This window comes from Rhagoletis pomonella, unplaced genomic scaffold (assembly GCF_013731165.1).
Source record: "Rhagoletis pomonella isolate Grant_MI unplaced genomic scaffold, Rhpom_1.0 Rhpom_scaffold_00806, whole genome shotgun sequence".
Taxonomy (NCBI): Eukaryota; Metazoa; Arthropoda; class Insecta; order Diptera; family Tephritidae; genus Rhagoletis; species Rhagoletis pomonella.
The window spans coordinates 23,963-35,116 of record NW_023459360.1 but is presented as its reverse complement, the minus strand read 5'-3'; the positions used below and the strand labels follow the sequence as shown (position 1 = coordinate 35,116).

The window sequence follows — 11,154 nt, the reverse complement described above, 5'->3', positions numbered from 1 at the left end:
TCGGCCAAACACTAACATATGTGTAAGCGCCAATCTATTATTATTATGTGCGTAATTACTTTTTCAGAATTCGCTAGCCCGTTTTTCTACTCTTAGCCGCAGTAGTCCCATTGTGCTACGCGACGACTGTGGTTGTGGCCAGATTAGATCTATTTCTATTTGTCCATCGACAGATAAGGTTGTTCCTCTTCTTTTATGTCAAACTTATACAAATTCATCGGCAAAGCGTTAAGATAATGAGGATAACAAATTAGAAGCTGTGGCCCGTAGCTCGTCGATTTCAATGTGTTTAGAACTTTATACATACGAGAAAGGCACTTTGAACGAAATATTTATAGTTTGTCTAAAATTGGGAAACGAATCCATCAACTCAGAGAGGTGTTGTCTCACCCGCCACTTTGGAAAATGTCATTTTTCTGTGTAAGGTATGTAATTAAGTTTTATACTCCATTAGTTTCGTAATAATCTGATATCTGGTTTCAAGTGTTGAGATTTCGAGACTTTTCCAATAAATGGTCAAAGAGAAATGACTTATGTACATTAAACGAGTTAAAATATCGTACCCGTCACGTTGGAATGCCCCGTATTCATAAATTGGTCCATCTTGTGCACTCCCGTCTAAAGCTATTGATTTCGCAGCTGAATTACATCAATTCACTGATCCTAGCACCTAGCAAATTTGGCAAGGTTGAAGAGAAACAGGAATCAATTACAAAATGGAATGCAAAAATTCGAGCCAATTGTCTAATTCACGATATTACACAAAATCAACAGAAAATTAAGGATGATAAAATCATCCACATTATAAAATGAGCAAAATTGTAAAAGGCTTAAAGTATAAACAGAATCAAATCGCTCAGAGAAATTCGTCGGAAGAAAGTTCGCTGCCAAAATTAAAACACACTGCAGTACATGAGATTGCCCACAACCAAAGCGACGACGAAGTTCGTCTGACGAAATTCGGCAAGAATAGATTTATTTTTAATTTTGCCACTGCCGCCGGTCATAAAATCCGCTCTCAGTGGAAAAGTAGCTTTGTTTCCTAATTTTTCTATCAGATAATTTTCAGCAAGAATCAGCATGGCAAAATTTGGTGATTCATCTTTTCGCTTTTGTATTTTTAACCGACTCCCAAAAAAGTAGGAGGTTATCAGTTCGTCGGAATATTTTTACTTTTTTTTATGTATGTCACCGCATAACTTTGGACCACGTCAAGCGATTTCGATAATTATTTTTCGGAAAGGTAGTGTCTCAGAGGTGGTCCCATACTAATCTGTTTTAGATCCGATCATTGGATATATATATATATAGAATTGAAGTCGGTTTTGTTTTATGCTTAAAAATTACTTATTATATTTTTTGTTTGTCATTCAATTGATACGAGTTTCGTTTCTGTTCTGATTTACTGGGCGAAATGTTGCGGCGAACATCACCCAGCGGCATCGCTCCGACCGACCAAATTCGCACAGCGATTTGATTCTGTTTACACTTTTACGGTGGTAGATGTGGTAGAAACGCAATTTAGCGAAAAAAGAGGTTGATCTACCACAAAAGTGGTATAGTCCGAACACTGAGTATACATGTATCGACGTCGCAGCAAGCAGCATTTTTAAACCCAGTTAAAGCACAAATAGACGACAGTGTTGGTCCGGATCAACTCGGGAATTAACTGCAGTTAAGCCGGATTAAGTTTGGAAAATCAAAAAATGCCCATCTCTGTTGTAAAGTGTTGGTGTGTATAACTTTCATTATGCACTTGTGGTCAGCTGATTAAATTAAGTAACGTTTTGACCAGTTTTGGCCATTTTTAACCGACTTCCAAAAAAAGGAGGAGGTTATGAGTTCATCGGAATATATATATTTTTTTATACCCGAGCGCACTTGTGCACAAGGGTATATTAATTTTGTTCACATAACGGTTGTTTGTAACAGCAAAACGAATCGAGATAGATATAGACAAATGTATACATAAATGCTCAGAATGAATAGAGAAGTCGATTAAGCCATGTCTGTCTGTCCGTCCGTCTGTCCGTCCGTCCGTGCACACGATAACTCGAGCAAAAATTGAGATATCTCAACGAAACTTGGTATGTAGGTTTCCGTTGATCCAAGGTAGTATTGAAAATGGGCGAAATCGGACAGTAACCACGCCCACTTCCCATATTACGGTAATTTCCAGAAATACGAAAACTGCGATATTTTAGTAACTACTGAAGATAATTCACTCAAAATTGATATTTACAATAGCTTTCAGACGAAAAAGAAGAATATTATAAATTTTTGGAAAATGGGCGTAGCCACGCCCACTATGGTAACATGTGTATATCTTGGTAAACGCTGCACCAATTTCTTCCAAACTTGGCACAGTTGTTGACCTTGATTTAGAATACTAAATGGCCGAAAAATTTAAAAATCGGACAATAACCACGCCCACATCCCATATAACGGTAATTTTCAGAAATACGGAAACTGCGATATTTTAGTAACTCCTGAAGGTAATACACTCAAAATTGATATTTACAATAAATTTCAGACGAAAAATAAGAATATTATAAATTTTTAGAAAATGGGCGTAGCCACGCCCACTTATGGTTACATGTGCATATCTTGCTAACCGCTGCACCAATTTCTTCCAAACTTGGCACAGTTTTTGGCCCTGATACAGCATACTAAATGGCCGAAAATTTTAAAAATAGGACAATAACCACGCCCACATCCCATATAACGGTAATTTAGAGAAATACAAAACCTTCGATAATTCAGAAAATATTAATGCTAATTTATTCAAAATTGATGCTTGCAACAATTCTTTACCAATAAAAACGTTTATGGTTAAATTATGGAAAATGGGCGTGGCACCGCCCACTTATGATCACATATATGTATATCGGTAACCGTTATACCACTTTGTACCAAACTCGGTATTTTTTATTATCCTTGCCACATAAAAGCAAAACGTTGAAAATTATTGAAATCGAACTAAAATTACGGCCGCTTTTCATATAACGGTAAATTTCAGAAATGCTTGAAACTGGCATATCTCGAAATTTAAGGACGCTAATTTATTCGAAATTGATACACCCGGTCGTACCATCTAGAGGTAGCTTTCGGAAAGGTGAAAAAACATACATTTAATACTTGCGCCGGGTATTTAATGTTCGGCTCCGCCCGAACCTAGACTTTCTTACTTGTTTCTATATATGTTGCTGCATAACTTTGGACCACGTCAACCGATTTCGATATTTCTTTTGCATCGGAAAGTTAGTGTCCCAGAGGTGGTCCCATACTAATCTGGTTTAGATCTGATCGTTGGATCATGAAATATATATATATATATATATATATATATATATATATATATATATATATATATATATATATATATATATGAGAATATATATTTATATGAGAATTGAAGTCGGTTTTGTTTTTTTGCTTAAAAAATTACTTGTTCTATTTAATGTTTATAAATTTTGTATAAAAGTGTCTGGCACATTACGTTACATATCGAGATAGATATAGATAAATGTATACATAAATGTTCAGAATGAATAGAGAAATCGATTAAGCCATGTCTGTCTGTCCGTCCGTCTGTCCGTCTGTCCGTCTGTCCTTGTACACGATAACTCGAGCAAAAATTGAGATATCGCAACGAAATTTGGTATGTAGGTTTCTGTTAATCCAAGGTAGGTTGGTATTGAAAGTGGGCGATATCGGACTGTAACCACGCCCACTTCCCATATAACGGTGATTTCCAGAAATACGAAAACTGCGATATTTTAGTAACTAATAAAGATAATTCACTCAAAATTGATATCTACAATAATTTTCAGACAAAAAATAAGAAAATTATAAATTTTTGGAAAATGGGCGTAGCCACGCCCACTTATGGTTACATGTGTATATCTTAGAGAAATACGAAATCTTCGATAATTCAGTAAATATTAAAGTTAATTTATTCAAAATTTACGCTTGCAACAATTCTTTACCAAAAAATACGTTTATGGTAAAATTTTGAAAAATGGGCGTGGCACCGCCCACTTATTATCACATATATGTATATCGGTAACCGTTCTACCAATTTGTACCAAACTCGGTATGGTTATTGTGCTTGCCACATAAAATCAAAGCGTTGAAAATTATTGAAATCGGACTAAAATTACGGCCGCTTTTCATATAACGGTAAACTACAGAAATGCTTGAAACTTCAATATTTCGAAATTTAAGGAAGCTAATTTACTCAAAATTGATACACCCCGGCTTATAATGTAGCGGTAGCTTTCGGAAAGGTGAAAAACATATATTTATTTAATACTTGCGCCGGGTATTTAATGTTCGGCTCCGCCCGAACTTAGACTTTCTTACTTGTTAATAATATTTTTTTTTGCTGACAGTGATAGGCATTTTCTTCCATATAACGGGTGATTTTTTTGAGGTTAGGATTTTCATGCATTAGTATTTGACAGATCACGTGGGATTTCAGACATGGTGTCAAAGAGAAAGATGCTCAGTATGCTTTGAAATTTCATCATGAATAGACTTACTAACGAGCAACGCTTGCAAATCATTGAATTTTATTACCAAAATCAGTGTTCGGTTCGAAATGTGTTTCGCGCTTTACGTCCGATTTATGGTCTACATAATCGACCAAGTGAGCAAACAATTAATGCGATTGTGACCAAGTTTCGCACTCAGTTTACTTTATTGGACATTAAACCAACCACACGAATGCGTACAGTGCGTACAGAAGAGAATATTGCGTCTGTTTCTGAGAGTGTTGCTGAAGACCGTGAAATGTCGATTCGTCGCCGTTCGCAGCAATTGGGTTTGTGTTATTCGACCACATGGAAGATTTTACGCAAAGATCTTGGTGTAAAACCGTATAAAATACAGCTCGTGCAAGAACTGAAGCCGAACGATCTGCCACAACGTCGAATTTTCAGTGAATGGGCCCTAGAAAAGTTGGCAGAAAATCCGCTTTTTTATCGACAAATTTTGTTCAGCGATGAGGCTCATTTCTGGTTGAATGGCTTCGTAAATAAGCAAAATTGCCGCATTTGGAGTGAAGAGCAACCAGAAGCCGTTCAAGAACTGCCCATGCATCCCGAAAAATGCACTGTTTGGTGTGGTTTGTACGCTGGTGGAATCATTGGACCGTATTTTTTCAAAGATGCTGTTGGACGCAACGTTACGGTGAATGGCGATCGCTATCGTTCGATGCTAACAAACTTTTTGTTGCCAAAAATGGAAGAACTGAACTTGGTTGACATGTGGTTTCAACAAGATGGCGCTACATGCCACACAGCTCGCGATTCTATGGCCATTTTGAGGGAAAACTTCGGAGAACAATTCATCTCAAGAAATGGACCGGTAAGTTGGCCACCAAGATCATGCGATTTGACGCCTTTAGACTATTTTTTGTGGGGCTACGTCAAGTCTAAAGTCTACAGAAATAAGCCAGCAACTATTCCAGCTTTGGAAGACAACATTTCCGAAGAAATTCGGGCTATTCCGGCCGAAATGCTCGAAAAAGTTGCCCAAAATTGGACTTTCCGAATGGACCACCTAAGACGCAGCCGCGGTCAACATTTAAATGAAATTATCTTCAAAAAGTAAATGTCATGGACCAATCTAACGTTTCAAATAAATTTTATGCGTTTTTTTTAAAAAAAAAGTTATCAAGCTCTTAAAAAATCACCCGTTAAAAGAAATTGTCGAGCATACACCGTCAGCCAAAATTATCTTAGCACCTTAGCCAATGTGCTATAAATCTGCATACCTAAAATTTGTATAAAAATTCTGAATAAGAAGTTTAAAATTTTTGAGTGAAATTGTTAAAGTTTGTTGAATTTTGATAATTTCTGTACGAAGTTTTAAATGTGGATTTATGTGGTGCTGGGTTTGTAATGTACCACACTTTTACAAAAAATTATAAAAAATTAAGTAGACAAAAGAAAAGTAGCCAAAACTGGTCAAAATATCACTTAACTTAATCGGCTGACCAAAAGTGTAAATGTACAAGATGTTATTGCCAGCTATTTCGCCGCTGATATCCAATATTCTTCTTGGCAAGGAGAATTTATACAAGGTGGTGTTACTGGCGAATTTAGATTTTCGCTGCAGTACTTCTGAATGTCAAAATAATGTGTTTGTTGTAAGTCAGGCGACTTCATGTTACAACAAAGACATCATTTTGACATTAAGAAGTACCGCGGCGAATATCTAAATTCACCATTAACACCACCTTGTATAAATTCGCCTTGCTTCTTGGTTTTAGAGTGCTACCATGTTGATTAAGTAAGAACACATGTGTAATATCCGTTATTATATAGCGACCACGCCCACAATGACAGTAGTAATACCTACCATAACGCCTACTATGATTCATAATATATAGGAACACATCAGAACACGATTTTATCTGAGCTTGCATCCCAACATACAATTTAGGCATCTTTCGATGTTGATACGGTAAAAGGAAATTTCTGTTCTGCCCGCTGTGCCTAATTAATTTTCGGTTATTATGTGCATAAAGCAGTGCAGCAAGAAATCATAGAGTTTTAGAACGATTTCTCAAAAAACGAGGGAGATTTGAATATTTAAACTCAAAATAGGCCTACTTAGGTCCAATTGCCCATCTTAGGGTTAAGGAAGCATTTATGATGCTCCAATTTACAGCATGAATACATATACATTAGACTGCATCACCAAAAAAAGTTGCGGTTTTTCCGCCGGGTTCACAAAATTTATTATATTTTAAGAAGTCCACCAAAATATTTCGGAAAAATATTAAGATTTAAGCGAGCTGCACCGATTTGAAAATACCTCCAAAAATGGAGTTTTTTTATTAATAAAAATAGTTTCTTAAAGAACTTTTTGAAAAAAGTCCCCTCAGATGACAAAACAGATTAGGCTTAAAAAATCTGTATAAAAATATTCAAAAATCTTTTCAACGGAATCGTAATAATGAGATTTTTGATGCTGTTTTCAAATTTTTTTCAAAGATTGCTTTACGAAAAACTTAAATAACTGGGCCAGAACTATTCTGATTTAGATTTATGGGATTTCGGTAGAAAGGTATTTTCCCACTATTCTTATTTATGTGCAAAAAAAGTCATTCGTGTCCCAATTTTTATTTATTTTTTTTCAAATACGAACTCATCTTAATTCAACTTTGAATGATGTTCGTTCATCCTACCTTTCTCTTTCATCCATTGAATGAGTTTATTAGCAAAGAAATAAAAAGGGTGAGAAAATACCTTTCCAATGATACCTCACAAGTCTAAATCTGAAGAGTTTAGGTACAAGTTATTCAAGTTTTTCCTATACCAATCTTTGAAAAAAGTTAAAAAAACAGCATCAAAAATCTCATTATAGCGATTCCGTTCAAAATTTTTTTTTATTTTTATGTAAATTTTTTAAGCTTAACCCATTTTGTCATTTGAAGGGTTTTTTCAAAAAACATCTTTAAGAAACTATTTTTATTCATAAAAAACTCTATTTTTGGAGGTATTTTCAAATCGGTCCAGCTCGCTTAAATCTTGATATTTTTCCGAAATATTTTGGAGGAAGTCTCAAAATATAATAGATTTTATAATTCCAATGGAAAAACAGTACCGATTTTTTTTTTGTATGGGGAGTGATGCAGTCTAATATACATACATATATGTATCTATGTACAAAAAATTTTGTAAAGACAACTCATTTTAATATTTATTTCCATTTTAAATATTCTAGTATACTTGTTTAAGTCACTCGCTCTATGAGCATCAGGCGAATGTAAGACATCATTTTGCTTTTCACGAAGATTCGGAATGGTTTCCGTTCCCCTTCCAACGCGCTGGTATTGTCTTTTCAAGAGCTTTAGTAACGTAAGTATGAATCAAACACTAAAACAAAAAGTATTAACAAATACCCTGTAGGGAAAAACTATTCAATCGAATTTTGAGCTCAGTACTAGTCTTTTACCGCCGAAAACGATCCAGTATGATAATAACTAGATCCTCACCTAAATTGATTTTGAATTAACGAAAAGGGGATGCAGCGGGGCAGTGGCGGATACGGAGGGTGGCTATGGCTATATCACGAAATCTTTTAACATAGATCATTTTCATTTCATTTTATTTATTTATTCATAAGTTGTACAAATTAAGACTAAGTCTTTTGCCTGCACATACATTTTTTATTATCAATACATATTTATTTTGTGAATATCTTAAAATCTAATATTATTTTAAGGGTGATTTTTAAGTAAGGGCACCATAAGGATAAGGTTAAGTTATTTTCATTATATAACTTATAGAGTTAGTTAGATTAATCAATAGTGAGAGATGAAATATGAAAATGTTCGAGGAGGCCCAACTTAAAGCAATGAGGCTGTTTTAACATTTTTGTAGCTAGGTAGTGCATTCCACAGCACCACTGCACTAACAAAGAACATGCGGGATGAGACCCTTGACTTGTGTAAAGGGATAATGAGGTTGCAGGTACGAGTAGATACGGCAAATTTTAACTTCGTAAATATATACATCAGAGTACGGGAGTTTACCAACTTGTTCAAAAACAGAAGATTTCGAAAACTAAGGTATGTGGCGAGATCACAGCCCAGAATATTTCTCGAGAAGGAGGATATATGGTCATAGTTTCTTTTTAAATAAACGTATCTAGCCGCATAATTTATGGCGAGCTGTAGCTTTCTCCGGGAGTCAAAATCCATGCTGCCATAAACCACTTCCCCATAGGTAATTAATGGAACAATCAACGTTTTAACAATATTTAATTTTACATCTTGAGACAGATATGCAGCTGAGAACCAAAGTGGTCTAAGAACATTATATATTTTTCCTATAGTCTAGTTTACATGATCAGAGCAATTAAGTCTGCTATTTAGTTTAAATCCCAGGTTTTTGACAACAGTTTCATACTCAATGTTTTCGTTATTTAAAACAATAGGTGTGATGTCACTTAGGTTGTAGCGGAGACTAGAAATCGGTAGTGCCTTCGTTTTAGAAGCATTTAAATACAGCCTGTTTTCCTTCGTCCATTCGTAAATGCGGTTGAGATCATCGTTAATATACTTTATCAGGTCTCTCAGAAGATGAGTCGGTTTAGAAAGGTATATTTGAGTGTCGTCAGCATAAAGATGCATTTTTGTATTTTGACAGCAATGCACAATGTCATTCACAAACAAGCTGAATAATAGAGGCCCGAGAATAGAGCCCTGAGGTACACCTGCGGGTATTCTACTCAAAGAGGAGATCTTTTTACTGCATTGAACTTGCTGAAAACGATCACTCAAATAGCATCGTAAAAATTTTACACTGGTATCACTAAAACCAAAATGATGTTTAAGTTTGAGAAGTAATGGCACTATATAACAACAAACCATTCAATGCTTTACGTTGGCTAATCACATACAACACACAAGAGATAGAAGAGTAATAAAAGTATGATAGGTAAAAGAAGGAATTGCAGTAGCACAGAGAACGCAAGGAAGAGAATAAGAAGTACAAACTCATGATCGCTAGCATAAGATTATATACATATATATGTATATACAATGTAATTATACTTAACTAGAGTGCCAGTTACTGTCGAAATTCGACAGTTTTTCTAGTTTTAGAAGCCTTGGAGAAGTTTTCTAACTTAACACGTAGCCATACTTATACGGTACAAATTAACTATCCGGAAAATCGTCTGCTAAAACGTAACAATTTTTTTTTCTTTATCTGAGAAGGTGTTTGGAGGACTTCGGCAGGACTTGGCATTGACCCGATACATTCAAGTTTATCGATAAATTTCGATGATTTGATACATATCGATAGTTCGATAAATTTCAAGAACACTAAAATTCGATAACTCAACAAAATTCGGTAACTCGACCAATTTCGATAACTGTGAAGTTCGATGGCTCGATAAATTTCGATAACTCAAAAATGTAAAAACTTTGGACACCTTTATAAATATTTACTTTTGACATCTCCACATTTTTCGAAAACTATCTAAACATTTTGAAAACTCGCTACACTCTGTTAAGACAATTAAATTCGATAAGAAGTGATAAATCGATAAGCTTATATAACCTTGAAATTTCGATAAATGGATATATTTTGAAAATTCCATAAACTTTGCTTTGTTGAACCAACCAATTTCAGTAGATCAATAATTATCGATAAATCTGAAGTTGAAAGAAGTCCATGCATTACGACACCTCGATATATTTAGTTAAGTCTATAAATAATGATAATTCAATAAATATCGATAACTTGATACATTTCGTTAACTTGACAAATTTCGTTAATCCCACACGTTATAGCTTGATAACTATTCGTAAATTTGGACAGTTGGACAGTGGTAAGTTTCTGTGTCTATAAAATTCGACAACTCAGTAAACATTGATCAGTTTGAATAATTCGATACGTTGCGATAACTTAATAAGCATGGATAAATTTCGATAATTATAAACTTCGATGATTCGATAAATTTCAGTAACCTTTATGGCTGATTTTATTTCGATTCCTATCTTTTAACCTAATTCTTATGTATTTCTCATTGTCTCCATTTTCGCCTTTATCTCAATTTTCGTCTTTATCTTCACTTTTGCCTTTTTTTGTCTTCATCGTTCTCACTTGTTTCTTCATCTTCATATTTATCTTTATTTCAAAGTTTATTTTCAAATACGAAGTAAAACAAAATGCGAAACAGCTTAAATTGAACAGGTTGCAAAAACAACCATACACAAATATGGAAATTTTTAAACGACGATTTTCAACCAATTTCGAAACTATAAAAACTCTCCTCACCTACAGAAAATGACCTTTCCAACGGCGTTTTTGGTTTTGAAATCGGTAACTTTACCTTGGTATTTGTCACATTCCATGTTCCGATTACTGTATCGATAACCCTGTTGATAACTGTGTCGATAAAAATACCGATAACAATATCCAAAAACATATAGAACAATACAACGATTGTAAAATCGATTAATTTCTCGATAAATATAACAATCATCAGTATCGATTATTGTACATATCGTTAACAATATAAATGACTAAATCGATAACAAAATCAATTATTTAATCGATTATTATACCGATAACAATATCCATTATTGTATCGATAACAATATCGATTATTTTATCGATAGCAATATCG

The 11,154-nt window shown here is 34.5% G+C and overlaps 1 protein-coding gene across 1 annotated transcript in view; it reads left to right on the top strand.

Moving 5' to 3' along the window:
- LOC118751565 overlaps nucleotides 1–11,154 on the top strand; it is a gene marked incomplete at its 5' end in the record, with an annotated part of 56,011 nt that overhangs the window by 25,183 nt on the left and 19,674 nt on the right. Inside the window, 1 exon segment of the mRNA XM_036486383.1 lies at nucleotides 7,738–7,871. Coding sequence (XP_036342276.1) covers nucleotides 7,738–7,871 — 134 coding nt within the window.